This window comes from Harpia harpyja, chromosome 9 (genome assembly GCF_026419915.1).
Source record: "Harpia harpyja isolate bHarHar1 chromosome 9, bHarHar1 primary haplotype, whole genome shotgun sequence".
NCBI classification, from domain to species: domain Eukaryota; kingdom Metazoa; phylum Chordata; class Aves; order Accipitriformes; family Accipitridae; genus Harpia; species Harpia harpyja.
The window spans coordinates 16,641,206-16,660,253 of record NC_068948.1 but is presented as its reverse complement, the minus strand read 5'-3'; the positions used below and the strand labels follow the sequence as shown (position 1 = coordinate 16,660,253).

General features: G+C 39.5%; 1 protein-coding gene across 1 annotated transcript; it reads left to right on the top strand.

Annotated features, from left to right (window-relative positions):
- The first annotated feature begins 2,616 nt into the window (after positions 1 to 2,616).
- Positions 2,617 to 17,996, top strand: BRD7 (bromodomain containing 7). Its single transcript, XM_052795395.1, has 17 exons — positions 2,617 to 2,765; positions 3,177 to 3,385; positions 4,162 to 4,291; positions 4,702 to 4,759; positions 6,414 to 6,558; positions 7,896 to 8,006; positions 8,353 to 8,537; positions 9,438 to 9,561; positions 10,211 to 10,286; positions 11,222 to 11,329; positions 11,885 to 12,017; positions 12,898 to 13,009; positions 14,205 to 14,261; positions 15,141 to 15,252; positions 15,404 to 15,547; positions 16,654 to 16,797; positions 17,738 to 17,996. The coding sequence occupies exons 1-17, from the start codon at positions 2,717 to 2,719 to the stop codon at positions 17,800 to 17,802; spliced, it is 1,962 nt and encodes a 653-aa protein (XP_052651355.1). The 5' UTR covers positions 2,617 to 2,716; the 3' UTR covers positions 17,803 to 17,996.
- The last annotated feature ends 1,052 nt before the right edge of the window (positions 17,997 to 19,048 follow it).

The following is a 19,048-nucleotide window of genomic DNA, read 5'->3' as shown; positions in this document are numbered from 1 at the left end:
CTGTGGTATGGAGGGCGATGGCTGAAATATAAATATGGAGAAGCCTGGCAGATTGACTATATCACACTCCCACAAACTCGCCAAGGCAAGCGCTATGTGCTCACGATGGAGGAAGCAACCACTGGGTGGTTGGAAACATATTCTGTGCCCCATGCCACTGCCCGGAACACTATCCTGGGCCTAGAAAAGCAAGTCTTGTGGCGACATGGCACCCCAGAACGAATTGAGTCAGACAACGGGACTCATTTCCGAAACAACCTCATAGACACCTGGACCAAAGAGCATGGCATTGAGTGGGTGTATCATATCCCCTATCATGCACCAGCCTCTGGGAAAATTGAGCGATACAATGGACTGTTAAAGACTACATTGAGAGCAATGGGGGGTGGAACTTTCAAACATTGGGATACACATTTAGCAAAAGCCACCTGGTTAGTCAACACCAGAGGATCTGCCAATCGGGGTGGCCCTGCCCAGTCAGAATTTTTACATACTGTAGAAGGGGATAAAGTCCCTGTAGTGCACATAAAAAATATGTTAGGGAAGACAGTCTGGGTTACTCCTGCCTCAGGCAAAGGTAAACCCATTTGTGGGATTGCTTTTGCTCAAGGGCCTGGGTGCACTTGGTGGGTGATGCGAAAAGATGGGGAAGACCGATGTGTGCCTCAAGGGGATTTAATTTTAGGTGAGAACAGCCAGAATTAAACTGTATATTAGTTGCTATATAACCCTGCTACTGTATGTTATCCTTACTATAATTATGTGCTATATCCATAGTACTATAGTAAGAATCACCTAGATCAAGCAAGAAAAGAACTGTGATAAAACTGAGCAAAGCGCAGTAGTGATGGAACCAGAACTGACTCCAGCATGCAACAATCCAACGGTGCACACCATCCTCCTGCTGTGCCAAATGTCACCTGCTTGTCACACTGCACTGAAGCCCAATTCTGCTCTACCGACTGAGAGGACTTTGCACCATCCCTCCTGCCCAGAAAGACTGGTATGACAGATGGAGCCCAGAGTCAGAAACTAAATGAACTCAATGAACATTTTATGAACATGACCCATGAACTAAAGGAATGATATCTCTGTGTGTGTATACATATATATATATCATTGCTCATATGTCTTAAAGGAATGGAAAGGTGATGATTGATCAGGATGTAACTAAAGGTATGGGAACTGTGCATGACGTCAATGGTATAGAATAAGGGGTGGATACTGTCCTGGTTTCAGCTGGGATAGAGTTAACTGTCTTCCTAGTAGCTGCTACAGTGCTATGTTTTGAGTTCAGAGAGAAGAATGTTGATAACACTGATGTTTTCAGTTGTTGCTCAGTAGTGCTTAGACTAATGTCAAGGATTTTTCAGCTTCTCATGCCCAGCCAGCGAGAAAGCTGGAGGGGCACAAGAAGTTGGCACAGGACACAGCCAGGGCACCTGACCCAAACTGGCCAACGGGGTATTCCATACCATGGGACGTCCCATCCAGTATAGGAACGGGGAAGTGGGGGGGCAGGGATTCGCCGCTCGGGGACTGGCTGGGTGTCGGTCGGCGGGTGGTGAGCAATTGCACTGCGCATCATTTGTACATTCCAATCCTTTCATTATTGCTGTTGTCGTTTTATTAGTGTTATCATTATTAGTTTCTTCTTTTCTGTTCTATTAAACCGTTCTTATCTCAACCCACGGGTTTTGCTTCTTTTCCCGATTTTCTCCCCCATCCCACTGGGTGGGGGGGAGTGAGTAGCGGCTGCGTGGTGTTTAGTTGCTGGCTGGGGTTAAACCACGACAGGGACTAGCAAACCACTGCTAGTGGCCTTTATCCCGGACTGAGGGTCTGCGGCAAGCCGGAGCTCCGCCTGGCGTGCTCGACCAGGCAAGCAGCGGCCAGGTCACAGCCCCAAACCACAGCCGGGAAGCGGGCAACCCTCGCAAGCCCCTTTGTGTGTAGTCAGGTGCAATGTGAACTACGCTTTCAGGAAAGCAGGCTTCCCCAGCACCCCTTTTGCTAGTGTCACGCTTGCCCCCTGGCTGTTACAGCCATGGCAGGGGAGACTGCAGCACAGGCTACTGCGTATTTAGGCTGAATCCTGCCAAAGCCACCGAAACGCTGCGCTGCCCCAGAGACCCAAGGGTGGGGGACAAGAAGGGCAAGGCTGCAGGCACAGCCCGCCTCAGGCAGGGAGCGAGGGGCATCTCCAAGGGAGCAGGAGGGAGCTCACCGGCGGTGCGGGAGGAGAGAGGGCCGCGGCGGGCTGTGAGGGGAGAGGGCGCGGGAGGCTGTGAGGGCTCTGGAGAGGCAACGCTGCCCGAGAAACGGAGCCGCCCAGCCTGCCTGCCTGCCGGCCAGCCTGCCTGCCTGCACACCCCACCCCACCCCCCGAGCTGAGCAGGGCCGAGCCGCCCGAGAGGGCTGCTCACAACAGAAAACCGCCTGACCTCCCTGCTCACCGCCGCGGAGCGGAGCAGAGCAGACCAAAGCGCAGCTCCCACCACCGGGACGCAGCTTCCCCGGCCAAGCCAACCGGCGGCCGCCTCTGCGCCTGCGCCGACTGCAGCGCCGCTCGCCGTACCTCCGGCCCGCCAGGGGGCGCCGCGAAGCCGCGCCCGCCCTCCGCCTCCTCCCGGGTGCGCCCGGCGCCGCTCGTCGGCGGGGCTGGTCTCCGCGACAACAGCGCGGCCTACCCGGGCGGGCTGCCGCCGCCGCCGCTATGGGGAAGAAGCACAAGAAGCACAAGTCGGACAAGCACCCCTACGAGGGTGGGTGGGCAGGAAGGCCGCAAAGCGGGCTCGGGCTCTCGGCCCTCGCTGCTGCCCGGCCCGCCGCGGCCCGGCCGGGCCCACCCTCCGGGGCGGTTTGAAAACTTGCGGGTGAAGCTGAGGGCGTGTGGGGAAGGGGGGTGGGGAGAGCGGCCTTCGTGCCGCCGGAGGGCCGGGGCGGGGAGGCTGGGGCTCGGCGTCGGGGTTCGGCCCGGCCGCTGCGCTGCCGGTGCGGGGGGAGAAGCAGAAGCAGCGGCAGCGGCCGGGTCCGGGCAGGAGGGGAGATCTGGCTCAGCCGGAGCCTTCGGAAGGAGGCCGGGGCGGCGGAGAGCTGCTGCGGCGTTGCTCGGGGCGAGCATGAGAGCTTGTTTTCTGCGGTGCTCACGCGGCTTGCTTCTCTGCTCTTTTAAGAGTACGTAGAAAAGCCGCTGAAGCTGGTGCTGAAAGTTGGAGGAAGTGAAGTTGCTGAACTCTCCACGGGAAATGCAGGGCTTGATTCTAGCCTATACGAAGACAAATCTGAGCATGAAAAACACAAGGATAGGAAGAGGAAAAAGAGAAAGAAGGGGGAAAAACAAGTTCCTGGAGAAGAAAAGGAGAAAAGAAAGAGAAAAGTTAAGGTATGTATTCATGCTAGTGCACTTTGGCAAAAAAAAAAAGTGCTTCCGCTTTCTCTAGTGTTCACGTCAAAAGGTGAGCAGGTATGACTGTAACTTGTATCCTTAAACTGGAATACAGTCAAACTCAGTATATTCGTTTCGCTGATTCCTTTTCTGCAGGTACTTTTATTAGAAAAAGGTGAGTGAAGTCATCTGAAATCTCTCATCTTTCAAAAAATGTTGGCGAGTATAAGAGACAGAAATCTTAAAGGGGGGGGAATTCTGTCTCTATATGAATCCATCTATGCAAAACAGAATGAAGACTTTACAAGTTCGTAATTAAAAAGAAAAAAAAGTATTTCCCTCTCAGAGTTCTTAACGTGGTAAGTAATTGTAACACATTTATTTGAAGCATTATGGGTACCTCTAATTTTAAATTTCCTATTTCTTACTAGTTTTTCCAAAACCTTCAAAAATCATCTTAGGGGCTTTGCTGGAGACAATGCTCTGTGCAGAAAATAGTACAGAGTCATTCCTATCATGCTATAAGTGGTTGTCTGTCACTTTTTTAAAAAAAATAATTCTGTGATACATTGTATTGTATAGCTGAATTACTTTATTGTCCAGCAGATGGAGACAGTACACAAAGAATACAAGGTTTTAAAAGACTTACAATTTTTTTTTTTTTTTTTTAAACTGTGTGAGGTGGTTTTGAAAAATCCAGAGAGCATTATGTACAGTAATAACGCTGGTTTTGCAGGTTCTCTAAGTTTCTGTAACAATCTGTCTCTTTCTAGGAGGATAAAAAGAAACGAGATCGAGACCATGCAGATAGTGATGGAGAACAGGAAATGAAATGTCAGACCCCCGTCAGATTGGAACTGCCACCAGAGAAATCATTGACAAGTACTTTATCAAAACAGGAAGGTAGGGGGGGGAAAAAAAGAGAGGAATTTCTTTTGCTAATTGCAGTTTTTTCTTTAATTGACTCACATTTTATTGTTCTTTGTTTCTATAGCAAGTGACTTGACATTTTTTTCCATCTCAGTCTTTTTCCCCCATCTCATATAAAAATTTGAAATTATGTACTGTATACTTCTTTTGCAGAGGGGTATCTGGTACCTATGTCAGAGTGAGCAGAATGTCAAGTAAGGCCAATGAGAAAAGTAGATCCCCTATATGTGTTGTGGGTTTTGCCACTGTATTCTTTTCATTTATGATGAATTCTCAAGTTGCCTCAATTTTGTTTAGTTGGTTTCTAATATCTTGGAAGTTTAGTACCTCTTGCGGTCGGTTCTGTCTCACACCCTTTCTCCCCCCACTTCTTTTTGGTCTAGAGGTGGAGCAGACACCACTTCAGGAAGCTCTGAATCAACTCATGAGACAGCTGCAGAGGTAAATGTCTGTGCTACAGGCTTTCAGAGTTATGAAATAAAAGTAACATACATTAAGGGAAGAGGCGTATAAAAAGCTGAGTGAAAATATTATTGCTAAATATATTGCTAACAGGACTGTTTTAGGAATTTAAGTACTAGTTTAAGAATGCATACTTATAACTTCTCCTCAGCTTAGGCTTCTTGTAAACACCTCCAGTTTCAAATTTAAAGTACTTCTAAAAAACTGTCAAAAACAGGACAATTTTCCAATAATGTGATGCTTTCTTTATAAGAACCTTTTTTCACAGAGGCACAAGAGTTTGGAATGAACTTGCCAGAATTTCTTTTACCTTGAGTTCTCCTATTTTTAGCATTATTTACTATAAAAAGGAAGTATGCACTTGAAAACTTAAACCATGTTCTCTTACTGTCTTATTAACCAAATTTTTTATCTGTTGATTATAACAATCAGATTTGCAGAACTTGCAGTTCTTTCAAGTAGTGTGTGGTTTAAGATACTCTTTCTTGACCTTAAGAATATCTTTGTCTTGTACGAGAGTGGTTGAAAGATCTTTTCCTTTACCTGCCTCACCAGATTAAGCTTGAAACTTTGTTTGCGAGTTCTTTCTTAACCTTAAATTTTCAAGACCTTGGTGTCAGTTTCAAGAAATATAACAAAAAGTGTGTGTGTTTGTTTTGGCTACCTTTCCATGCACACAGAAAGCAGCAACCACTTTTGGTTTTGAATCCTGTCTCAGTTGGAAGCTATTGTGCAAGTGTTCCACGGGTTTTGGAGAATATCTGCACTATGTGCTTCTGCAGTATGTGTAGCAAAATGCTTTTCACTGTTCTGTGGTAACTTGGCAACTGGGAGTAGAAATCCTTAAGTCACCAGTAAGCCTCAGGAAAAAGGCCTGAAATGCCAAGGGTTTCACCAGTGTGTGTAGTATCAGCACTGGTGTAGGAGGCCAGTCACTTGCTACAGAGTTTAGTGAAAAGCAAAAAAACAATGGTTCTAGAGGAGAGATTCCTGCCAGCTTATCAAGTAAGACTGATCCTAAGGAGAAGATATCAACCAACTGTATTTGATTTTAATGCTATTAGAAGCACCCAGGAACATCAGTGTATGTCAGAGATCACCGAAAGTCTTAGGAAATTTTAACATAAAAAAAACTATTAAGATTATATAATCTGAAAATTAACATAATCATACATATACACATTCTATCACAAGTTTTAGCAACAAGCTTTCCCTTCTGTTAATTTCAGAGTAAGCAGTGAATGACAAGTATACATTCTTATGACATTTGTTCCCTTTATTTTTCAATGACTTAATTATAATATAAAACCACTTTTCGAAAAGCCAAAACCTAAAAAAAAAAAAAGCTTTCTTTTTTTTTTTAATCTTCTTGGGAACATAGGTAGTTATCAAAATGTAGAATTAACTTCTAAAATATGTTTGTAGCACTTTTTTGGTATGTGGGTTTGCATAGGGGATCTTTTCAACCTTCAAAAGTGAAAGATGTGAAAGATTATGCTGACACACGCCATTTCCAGCTTTATGTTTTTGATTCCTTTTCAGCTTAGTCCTTTCCTTTCTATTTAATTCCAACCTCAATATGTTCTTTGTTATAAGTCAAAACATAAAAAACTGTCCTTTTGTTTCTTAACAGAAAGGATCCAAGTTCTTTCTTTTCATTTCCTGTGACTGACTTTATTGCCCCTGGCTATTCCATGATCATTAAAAACCCAATGGATTTTAGTACCATGAAAGAGAAGATCAAGAACAATGGGTACCAGTCCATAGAAGAATTAAAGGTAATTCTGTAAATTTAATTTTGACTACAGCGATGTATTATGCTGAATTGACTTGAACTCTAGTATTTTATGAGAATATGAAGATGCCAAAAGAACCACGACTTCTGCCTGAAGAAATGTTTCTTGTTGAATTTTTGTGAGCGAGTAAGTTCTGGAAGTGAAAGAAAAAACACTTCTAGTTTGTAAATAATGCATCTCAAAGATGTGGATGGTTTCAGGTTTTATGCATGATTAAATAGAACCTGTCAGTTTGTCCTTTAGCATGTCATTTTAGATCTTTACGGAAGAATAAAAATGTTAGCATTTCTGTCAGACTGCTCTCTCTCTTTTTTTTTTTTTTTTCTTTTTTTTCTTTTTTTGAGGTATTGCCTCTCAAGGAGTCTGGTGAATTTATTGGCTTTGCCTGTCTGTTACTACTTCGTCACTTGCCTCCTGTCACCTTTGTGCTAGCCAGGCTTATCTAGTCATGTAGATCCACAACTAGTGAAGGCAAGATGAGCTCAGTCCTGTTGGCAGCAACTGCTTAACCCTGTGCTGTAGTGTGTCTAGTGGATTCGAGGGCCTGTTTTGAAGGCCCCTAAAGCTTTCAAAAGGTGCGGGGGCTTGTTTTGTCTTGTTTTCTTCAGCAGAAATATTCTCTAGTTCTTTACTGGGCTAGATGAAGACCCGACAAGTGTAATTTGTGTGTAATTAACAGTTGAACTTAGGCAGATGTTAGTAAATAGTGTTGGTTGTATTTTCTTGCACATTCTTCTTTAGAGCTCCAAAACTTAAGAAGAATATTCCCTGTTGTTTCAGCTGTTTCTGGTTAGTTTTTAATTTTAACTTTTTTGTCTTTGTAAATAGCTGAGAATGTGATAAAACATACCTACCTGTAGAGGCTCTGCAGTGAGTATAGAAGTGAAGTTTCTAGCTCAGTCATTCAAGAAATGATCTTCAAACAAGCATACATTTCTTTTCTTCATTGTAATGGAAACTTTGGCATATTCCTTATAATGATTTGACTTTGAATAGCAGCTTTTCTGTTTTTAAAGTTAGCTTTATTGTCTTTTTTAAGTTGCTTCCCTTTGTTTTAATGACTGCTGATTGGTCAGGGAGGTGGTAATTTTAGCTAAGAGGGCTTCCATTAAAACTTTAAAAACTACAAAGAATACTGAACACTTAAGAATACTTTCAGGATGTTTATTGGGGTGCTAGTTTTGAGACTTGAACCTAATTTACATACTTATTTCTGTTTAAATTTTTAATTAAAGCTCAAGACACTGCATTTGCAACAAGGATTTTAATACAGTATACTATAAAATTCTTTCATTCCAAAATTATTAATGTCTGTACAGGATAACTTCAAACTGATGTGTACTAACGCAATGATTTACAACAAACCAGACACCATTTACTACAAAGCTGCAAAAAAACTGCTGCACTCAGGGATGAAGATACTTAGCCAGGTAATAGAAAATACAAACCAAAATACTAAAAAATATGCTTCTTCCTTTTTGATCCCTCTTTCATTCCACTTTTCTTACAGGAATCTCATGAAAATTAATAAAAACTTGCTTAACGTTTGTCAAATGGTTGCATATTGCAATTTAAATAGTACATTGTTTTAAGGCTTATGCTTTAGTACTGCTACCAGATCAGTTATTGAAGAAGCATTTGCATTTAATATTTAATTTTCTAAGCTGCCATTATACTTGCTAGTTTATGAAAGAACTGAAATGAAATCATCCTCTGTGGGTAGGTTACAAAAAGATTAACTCAGTTAGCAAATAAAAGGATTCTGGTGTTTTTTAGGAGAGAATTCAGAGCCTGAAACAAAGTATAGAATTCATGGCTGACCTGCAGAAGACAAGGAAGCAGAAGGACAAGATGGAACTGCAGCAAACTGTGGAAGATGAAAATGGTCCTGGCAAAGACAAAGGAGAACCTGTGGATGGTGACACCAAAGCGTTCAAAACACCTAGCAAAGAACACAAAAAGTGAAGTATTGTCCCAATAAGAATTATAGGGTACACCCTTTAAATGCAACTGAAACAAGATGATTTTTAGGGACCAAAGAGCGGTTGTGGGTTTCTCTCTTCTGGTACTGCATATAGACTAAGACTTCATCTCAAAGGAGCAACATTTATATAAAGAGTCCTCATATACCAAAAATAACTAAGTTTAGAATATTTTATGATACCACCATTTTTTTAATGTAGGTAACCCTGTGCTGCTCATCAACTCCATTGCTTCAATTATTTTCTATTTTAGTGTCTATTTCACATAAGTAGTATTGTTTTGGAGAAAGCTTGCAAATGCGATCTTTTAAACATTTTGGTACAAATAACTATATAGCCTATGTCAAGTACTTTTGGGGGGGGGGGGGTTGGCATAGTAGTTGTATTTGGAACATGTAAATGCATAGTTACAGAATGTATGCTTCCTGAAATATCTTTTAAAATCTAGAAATACCCCTTTCAATGTTCTGAAATACTGGTGACTTTATTTTCACAGATTTGAAAATATAGATAGTAAAATTCAGAGTATCTAATATTTTATTTTACCAAAAATACCTTTGTTAGTTTTGTTGAAGTGATGATGTAAAATCTGGCAAAATGCTAAAGTAGGACATTAGTATGGCTGAAGTAAGCTGAACACAGAGACCTTTACAGTTACTAACATAAAAAAGCATTTGCTGATACGAATCTTTGTCACCTATTTTCACCAGCTATATTAAATACAGTCATATTACATGCCGCTTTTGTGTTAGTTGTTTTGTCTGCTAAAACAGTTTGCATAGTTGGCAAAAACAGTTTCATCACTGTATCCTTTTGTGATGTTTAGCCAATTGGTGTCTGTTAAAGCTAGTTACTAAGTTGTGTGGGTTTTATTCACAGGAAGGACAAAGATCTACTTGAAGACAAATTACGAAACAATAGCTTGGAAAGGGAACAAGAGCAGATTGATCGTATTGTTAGAGAATCTGGTGGAAAGTTAACAAGACGACTTGCAAACAGTCAGGTAAATCCTTGTGGATTTGGTAACTCCTTTCACTTTTTCATAAACCAGGCTTACTTAGCATCTTAAGTCAGTTGAAACTCAAGGTATGCTTTTACTACAGTTTACATAATTTTACACGACTGATCATCTGTGTAACATCGTACGGTTAAAAAAAAAGTGTATCAGTTGAATGCATGCTGAATTTCATCAGCAGAGCAAGTTCAGCTTAAATTTTCAGGAATTTTAGATAAAGTAGTAGAAAAGGATGAATATCAGGAACATCAAGAAAATACGCCAACTCTGACCTGCAAAAAAACCCCGTAGTTCTGAAACAGCCACACATCTGATCAAAGGTTATTAATGTCACTGGAGAAGGAACCCAGTTTGGTAATACTGGGTCCATTTAATTTTCTGCATGAATTACATATTTTATCTCTTAGCCTCTACAGAAACATTAATATTTATATAATTTCTTAATTCCTTGTGCCTATACCATAATAAAGTTACCTAGTGAAAATAAAGAAGTTAGAGCAGCACTCACTTGTGACTGATCTTTCCAAATCCCTTTCCAATTCCTATGGAAAAGACAGTTTCACTTGTTGTTTTTATTAGTCTAAGGACCATGAATTTCAACTAATATGTAAATTAAAATAGTCTGATCTTATTTCAGTGTGAATTTGAAAGAAGAAAACCAGATGGTACAACAACTCTGGGCCTTCTTAATCCGGTTGACCTTACTGCGGGAGGTAAGTTGGCATGGTTCAGGTAACAACCCACTTCCACCTACCTGGTCTGCTGCTTATTTGCTGGGGCAGAGCAGCAAATGCTGGCCAAGAACTGAATGCTTCTTTACAGTCTGATAAAGATCTGAATTTAAAAAGCTGCAGCTGAGGGAGCACATAGAGGGGGACCAATTGTGGCTGTTGTTAGGAGCAGCTGGAAGGAGCCCTCAGTAGCTGTTGCTTCTCCTTTTCTGTGTCAGCTGTTTGTGGGAGCTGCAAGATTGCCATTGGAGAAGAGACTACCTGCCCTATGCTTGGGCACATTTAATTCTTGGACTCCTTTTAAGTCTGGTCCACATACAGAGTGCAGTGTCTGCTGACCCAGAAGGTCACAGATGTTCCAGAATTGGCCACTGGGAACTGTCTGAGTCCCAGATCATTTTGTCATGTCAGTGCCATCTGTGTAGGGCCACTACCTAAAAGAATGCAGGTGCTTGACTAACTAACTGCCAGCTCATTACAGAGCTGAACTGACTAGGTCTAGAAGAGACAGAAACCAAGCTGAAAACTTGAATTCCCCCTTCCCCTATTTGTGCAGTAGGAAACATCAGAAAGAATAAATAAAGTGTGGTCTTTCATGTTAAGAATCGGATCCTCTTTAATGATGCAGCCTCTGTTAGGGGAGGACAGGAAGGAAGAGGACTGATAGTGAAAACGTAACATTTAGGTTGAATCTTCTATACTTAATTAGTATTACCACTTACTTGGTCCGGATTCATGTTTAAGACTACACACAGTCTTCAGTGTGAAGCATTTGGAGAGGAAAACTCACTTTGAGAGTTGTATCCTGTTTATTCTGAAGTTTCTGGCTACGAGTATTATTAAATGAGTTTGGACATCTTCCTATGTCACTTAACTACGCCTTCATTATTTCTGTATTTTGAAATATCCCATTGTAGAACCAGGTTACTGCCCTGTAAAGCTGGGTATGACAGCAGGAAGACTTCAGTCGGGAGTTAATACGTTACAAGGGTTCAAAGAAGATAAAAGAAACAAGGTTACTCCAGGTAAGTGCTGATTTTTTTTTTTTAAATATAAATCCTCCTTATATAAACAAAATATGTTGATCTCATTACTAGCACACAAATAGTTTGGAACTGGTTTTTTTAATGATAAAGCACATTATTGTATGTATCTATCACACAACTAAACAACATATCACAAAGTCTAGCTTAATTTACACATACAGAAGGGGAGGCACATGTAATAAAATGTTCATCTATATTGAGAAGACAAACTATACCAGATAGGTAAAGGTTTTTGCTAGCTTTGAAACAGCATAGTGGGGAGCCTGAGAACTGTTACTGGCACCAAACTGAATTTTCATATTGCATTAAGGCACACAGTATTGTTAATAAAACATTTGTAAATAAAAATGCATGATATAGTTGTTACTAAAAGATGTAACAGTGTGAACAGGTGGTATTCTGTGAAAGTTTGTTTTCGCCATAAGAAATATGTTCCTAAAAGTTTCTTTTGGGGGACTGTTTTACAACCCCTTCTCATTTTTATCTGATACATGCATATCAGAGGTAGTAATTAGTACTGTCATTACTCATTAGTGACATACTTGAATTACGGACCCTATAGTTCCTATGCTCCAACATATGATTCTACATTTGCCAACATAAGCAAAGAAGATTCTGACTTAATCTATTCAACGTATGGGGAAGACTCTAATCAAGGATCTTTCAGGTAATCCATCAAGTAGGGTGCATATTACAGCTTTCATGTACAGGAGCAGTTATGGGCTATGTCTTTACTGTTGAATGATGTCACTACTTTCTTTATAACCTATTGGGTTTTGTTTGTTTGTTTGTTTTATAAGAGGATTTGCCTGTAAAGTGAAATTAGCCAAGATTGAAGGATTTTGATGTTACCGATACATAGGAACACAGTCTAAAATTTAAGTATATTTATGACTAACTCTGAAAGACTTGTGTTCAAAGCCAGAAAAATGTTGAGTGGTACAAATGTTTATACAGACTGGATTTTTTTAGCGTTAATGAACTTAATTACTGCATTGAGTGAGACACATCTTTGTTAATGTCAAATACTGAGCAAACTACTATAGTCATAGTGGGAGAGCTAAGTCCAGAGGTAGCGATTCCCAATTTAATTCTTAAATAGTGTGTACACTGCTTGATTTTTGTATTATTTACTACAGTAAAAATAATTAATTCTCATTGTTTTTATTATTGTTTATAGAAACTTCAGAGTTAAAGTCCTTTTGTTTTATGAGAATCTCAAAAATAGAATACGCAGTGGTATAAATTCATATGAAATGTGGCAATACTTAAGTACAGTGCAAATGTTAAGGGGCTGTGCAAGTTTGCTTTCAGTTCAATGCAGCTGCCTGAGGCAGTATACTTTTCCTAGTTTTTCAGTTTTTGTTAGGAATCTGGGTTCCTCAGCTATAAAAGGCGTGGATGATTAAACTAAAGCAAGCCATTTAGATCAAATTCTGTGCTACTTTTTGTGTTTTCCATGCTGTACATATTAGTTTGACTTTAACTTTTTTCCATTGAATGTCTGGTTTGAAAGTAGTTACCTTAACTATCTTTTGATTTTTTAGTATTCATGACTTTTTGACGAAATCACAAGATTATCCTTTCTTAATGGCTGATAGTTTGCTTGATGTTCTAACTAAAGGAGGACATTCTAGAGCTCTCAGAGAACTAGAAATGGTAAGAGTGGATTTGTGTACTGTCTGGTCTTTGGTTTTAGCACACCAGCTATAAAGCTAGAAAAAGATGTTGCTGCTCCTATTGATGGGCACCCTTTTAATTGGTAAAATTTGAAAGTGAACACTGATCTTTGTTTCCAGTGGATGGATTTTCTGGAAAGGGATTATTCTGATGTGAATAGTGAAACGTGAAAATTAACAAAATATTGTAGATAGAGACAGAGTCACACATTCTTTCTCTGTCTGCTCTCCCACTCCCATTAGCACTAGCTCCTGTTCCATTTAAGTAAGAAAATATCAATAAGCAGTTGTTTAGAAATGAGGTGATCGTGGATGGGTTTTCTTGTTGCCATGGGAAGTTTATCACATTCCTAGCAGCTACTGTTTAGTTCAGGAGAATTAGTAACTACTTTTTCCCTTTACTTGGCGCAGTGCTTTTAAACTCAAATATGTGCTATGTAAAAATACTAAAGAGCTACCCTTCAAATTCATAGGAGATTTCAGTACCTGTATGTGCCAAACATGACTGAAATTAAAGGGGCTGATTTGACGATCTTAATTGACAATCCAATAATTAGTTTAGAATCTCCACAAGACAGTTCCTGTTAACTAAAAGTCTTGATCTGAGTTTCACATCAGTGTAAACTGTTGCAATAAACAGATCATAGCCTTTTACTAATGGGTCAAGTATTAGCTAAATTAATAGTAGAAATAGTTCATGGATCAAAGATCAACCTTTAGCCCCAGTTCAGACCTTTGCTTAGCATTACTAGTTTAGCTCTTTTCTAGTACTCAATAATGACACTGACTTATAGGGTTCAACCACTACTGTTGCAAGTATTGAGAGAAATACATTATGTATAGAAACAGAATACATTTCGGCCTCTAATAATCAACCTCCCTTTTCTTTCTGCCTCCCAGTAAATAACCTGTGATGTGACATCACTGGGGAAAAGCATGTGGACTTTGCAAAAAGCAATAAAATGTGTGCTGTAAAAATGTATTTTAGCAAACGTTAATATCTGAAGAAAGCCCTCTAAAAAATAGCTACTTTGTAACTTGCTTTACAGAGAAAGCTCATTATGACATTGTATATTTACCTCGCTTTAAAAATACTGCATTTTGTAAGGTTTTACTTTGACCTTAAAGAAAAGATTCATTTTAATGTATTCTTTAAAAATCCTTTCTCTATTCAGCCATTGGAGGAAGCTGAAGGCCCACATGAAAGAAGCAATGCAATAAAAGATGTAAAGGTAAAATTTTTCTGTATCAACTAACTACTCTAACCACAGTTATAAAACTGCCTACAACTGTAAGGCCTATGCAGCTACACTGAGACTTTGACAAGCTGTAAATACACATTATGACTCGTGACAGCGGCATGCTGTTTTGTAGGCATTTGGAGAGTAAGAATCTCCAAAAAGTTAAGTCTTAAATGAGACTGTATGTCAAGAGAACTAGAAGAAAATGCTTATATATTTTTGTTTGCTATTATTTAACTATGTGTTAGATCTTCTGGTTGGCAGCTACAGTTGTTTTATTCCTATATTAATCTGGTTTGGTTTAACAGGAACTTGTAATATAAGCGTTAAATATCACACGATACATAGCTATCTTTGAGAAGTTTCTCAAATACCTTGTGCCCCTATAGGTATACAATATATTTCTCAAATCATTCCACGCGAACTTTGTTCAGTTAGAAAAAGCATAGCACTAGTTCTAGGGAAAGGACTGCCCTCCTGAAGCCTTCACCTGCACCCAGTTCCCAGGTTGGTTTTGAATTTTGGCCTCAGATCTTAGATAAATTCTCTTTTAGGTGAGCTCAGGGAATTATTTTTTTTACTGGGATGCTGGTCTTAAGTTACTGTATCATTTGTGCACACCCCCAGTGGTTTTGGCAGATGCCATTTTCTGTTTGAGTATGAAATGGAATAGTAAACTGAGTAACTGTAGAACAGTAAAAGTTTTACAGGGTGTCTTTTCACCTTTCCCTCTATACGTTCACATTTTTGTGGAGCAGACTAATTTTAACTAACTTTGTGTTCTGATTTTCCCCAGACAATTTTGTTGCTTCAAGGCTGGTGTAAATATTATCTAAATTATTACTTGCTGCTTTATTTTATTTTTTTTAGATTATGGAAATCGATATTGGTGCCAGGCTGGACTCTACTAGTAATGACAGACTTACAGCACTAAAAGCAGTTACAAACTTTGGCATGCCTATAGAAGAGTTTGAGTCTGAGGGTGAGTTTTCTTGGTAATTGCACTTCTGGTATGTCTGTACCTGTTTCAATTTCTCAATCCCTTTGCATAGTCAGCCGTACAATATTTTATATCATAACGTAAGTAAATATACTCTCTTACTAGTTAGGACTTTTTGTTCTTCATTAAACAGAGGCTGAAATCTTCCAGAGGAAACTTGATGAAACAACAAAGCTTCTGAGAGAACTCCAGGATGCTCAGAACGAACGACTAAGTACAAAACCACCCCCTAATATGATTTGTCTTCTGGGTCCATCTTACAGGGAGATGCACTTGGGTAAATACACTCTTTCTGATCACTCTTGCAGAATCGATCAAGTCCCAACTTGTATCAACTCCAAGAAAAACAAAAGTTTAACAGTTACAGTGCACAAGACATGCCCTGTTAGGCCTAGAAGATTTATTTACTTTTTTTTTTTAATGTAAAGCCAGATGAAAGTTTTGAACAGTAAAGTATTTTGTCTTTATTAATAAATTTCCCTAGAACTGACTGGGAGCTTTCTCTATGCCATGGGGCAGATGACAGCCAAACGCCTCTAACTCCATGATTCTTACAGTGTCTTTGAACAGGAGTTGCTTAAGTATTACCAAGTTCTTATTGTAAGGCTGGCTTTATTCCAGGTTTGATCTAGTTATCAGTCTATTGTATTATACCAATTAATACCAGTCATACATTCTTTAATTATTTGAGCAAAGCTTCTTGTCTCACAGGTCAGTTACACAGCCCGCATTAATGGCAGCCTTCTAAGATAGACTGTGTGCAGAGGGTATCTGTTTTGCAAGTAAAACTAACTTATGCAATATCAACTACAGCATATGTAGTCTAAAATAACCACCTCAGTGTGAAAATTCCCCATTATTGGAGAAATATTACCAAGTTGGTATTATACCGAGTCTCAACCAGATCAAATATTACCTTTCTTAAAAAGTTTAAGTACTTACAGCTTCCTTCTGGAAGGAAAACCACATTTGTAGCAACAAGAACAGTCTCTCTAGTTCATATACAAAACTAAATGCTGAATCCTGAAAGCCAGGCATTACTAACACTGCTGCTATGTGGGTGCCAGCAGATCTCTCCCAGCTGCTGTATTAGTGTGACCCAAGCATCATTAGCATACTCTTTAATTTGCTCTGTTTCTTCATGGCAGCAAGCCTTGGTCAGCAGCTGTTTCATTCCTCCTGTTCTTCTTGACCATCTCTTTTATGGTTCCCTGTATATCTTGCATGATTGCACACAGTACAACAAAACTCTTCTGTTGCAGAAACATTATTTAACGCAGTTCCATTTGTACTTAAATCGCTAAACTGTACAGGGTGAAGGGCTCATTTCAGTGATTTCGTGTCTATATATAGCATATAAATATATCCACTTATCTTTTCTAGCTGAGAGAGTAACCAATAACCTGAAAGAACTTGCACAACAAGTGACTCCAGGGGATATTGTCAGTACATATGGAATCCGGAAAGCAATGGGAATTTCAGTTCCTTTACCTGATACAGAAGACAGCTGGGTAGATTTGACAGAGGGTGAGTATACAAAAATGTAGTGTAGCATCTGTTCAACTACAACAAAACCACATCTGCAAATCATTAGACTGACTTGTGGTAGAACTTGCAGTAACTTGGTTCCTCTCCCCTTTTTAAAATTCTGTTTCTAATGGAAAGTTGCTGTGTTTGGTCTCGGTCCAAAATTAATCGTTTGGATGTATGGAACTTTGGTTCAACTACATAAAGTAGTTATTTTACCATTCATCTTACAGCATTGCCAAATTTTAAAGCTTGGCAATCCATTCAATTTTAGTTTTTCCATCTAGTGTAAAGCTAAAAGAGTTAAAATTCCTCACTTGCTAAAACAAGGACATCATGCTTCCTTCTGCTCCAAGCTTTTGGCTGTGCACACCTTTTGCTTAATTTGGCCAGCTGTAGTGCTTTGTAAGTTGGCAGCATCAGTTCAACTCAACTCATCCAGCCAAAAGGAGCTACTGTTTTTGCTGGATTAAGGAGTCAGGTCAGTGGAAAATCTTAAGTGCCAGAACCACATCTCCCCCTTGTGGCACACAAACTGTAAAAGCATACCCAATTTTTAAGGCAGGTAAGAATTGCCTTTCAAGAAACGTAATTCACACAACACCTTTACTCAGTCTGTGGTTTATAAAAAGTTACAGTTAAGATGTTATTTATGAGAAGAGCAGGATTACTTCAGGAACTTATCTTTTCAAGGAAACTGCTCAAGAAATTTCAATTTCAAAATTATTGAGCAATTTCTTTTTCATAGCACTGTACAAGAGAGGCTGTGTAACAGAACCAACTGAAGCAATCTTTTCTTGGACTGTTACAGAACATACAGCTAACTCAGGACTATCTGCACAAATAGCAAATTACTTTAGGAGTATTCTATTATATATGCATTTCTTTCATTTAAAAGTTCTATATGCTAATTGATCTGGTATCCATTGTAAACTTTCAGACTTTCAAGAACCTAGAAAGACTGTCGCCTTCCCTGAAAATGACTGTGGTCCAGTTACAGTCTGAAGCTCCAGTTAAGTTTACAGCTGTTTGTTTGATTCTATTTAAGAACCAGATAAACTTCCTTCAGGTGCATTCACTGAGCACTTGTATATTGTGTGTTAAACTACTTTTGTTTATTAAATTTTGGAACTGATGACATTTGAAATTGAATGGTTTGTATTGGAGTTACTTGTGCTACATAAATGCACTAAACTGTTCTTTTTGCATTCCTTATTATTTTAAAGCAACTCTGCAGCATTTAAGTTTTCCTAGATTAAGTGTCTGGAAAAGTCAAAGCATAAGTGAAAATGTGCCTAAATGTGCAGGGACCCAACCAAAAGTTTCTAAAAGCAGTGTATGGACTCTGTATCTGAATCTGGTTGGGGCAAAAATCATTAGTGTCTGAACATGCGAGTTTCCCTTTTTAAAACTACTGTGCAACTCTTCCTCATGATCATAAGAGAAATAAACATTTTAAATAAAACTGATGTAGCCTGATGAATTAACAAAAGATCAGCTTTGTGAGACTTTGACTGTGGATGAATCTCCTCTTTGAGAAACACCACCATCTGCTCATAGTATTCTGAAACTTGAGGGCCAGCTTAGAAACATACCATGATGATAAGGTGAGACTAACAAACCCACTTGCTGCCAGTAGGTAAAAACACCAGCTTTCAGGCACAGAGGAGAATTCAAGCACTTTTGCAGTATTATATACAGAGCCAGTGACTTTTGTGCAAGTCAGCTTTTCCCTATGCTTGTCAGTTACTTCTGCGCAGTCATGCAGTGCTATACATAGGTTCTACCACAGGCATCCTTAAGGATTTTTAAATGTCGCTTCTTTTTACCCCATGGTTTCAGTATAACCTTGCACTCTCAGGAATGACATGCAGTGTTTCAGCTCCATCTGATGAGCAATTGCTCACATGCCCAGTGGCATGGAATTGAAACAGAAGTAATTTACAGGCAAAGCATGATGGTGAATTCCACCCTCTACCCCCAGTCTTAGGGCCCACATCATCCTTACACTCCTTCCTTCCTCCTCTCCAAAAACGCCTGCAGAAGTGTTTGTTTAATTGTTTTTAAACTTTCATGATTCTTAAAATTAATTCCAAAAAGGGTGAACTGTTTCAAAAACTGAATTTTTCTCCAGGAGTTTCCATTGTCCCAGAGTAGTTCTTAATAAAGTCACCACTAGAGCTTTTTCACAGTTCTAGGTAATAGCAGCTGAAATAATACTACTCCAGAGAATGAAATTTTCCAGTAATAT

Excerpts from the sequence above, each read along its gene's own strand:
- BRD7 (XM_052795395.1), top strand. The coding sequence starts at position 2,717 with ATGGGGAAGAAGCACAAGAAGCACAAGTCGGACAAGCACCCCTACGAG. Across the intron at positions 2,766-3,176 it reads GGACAAGCACCCCTACGAGG|AGTACGTAGAAAAGCCGCTG; the intron begins GTGGGTGGGCAG and ends TGCTCTTTTAAG. Across the intron at positions 6,559-7,895 it reads AGTCCATAGAAGAATTAAAG|GATAACTTCAAACTGATGTG; the intron begins GTAATTCTGTAA and ends ATGTCTGTACAG.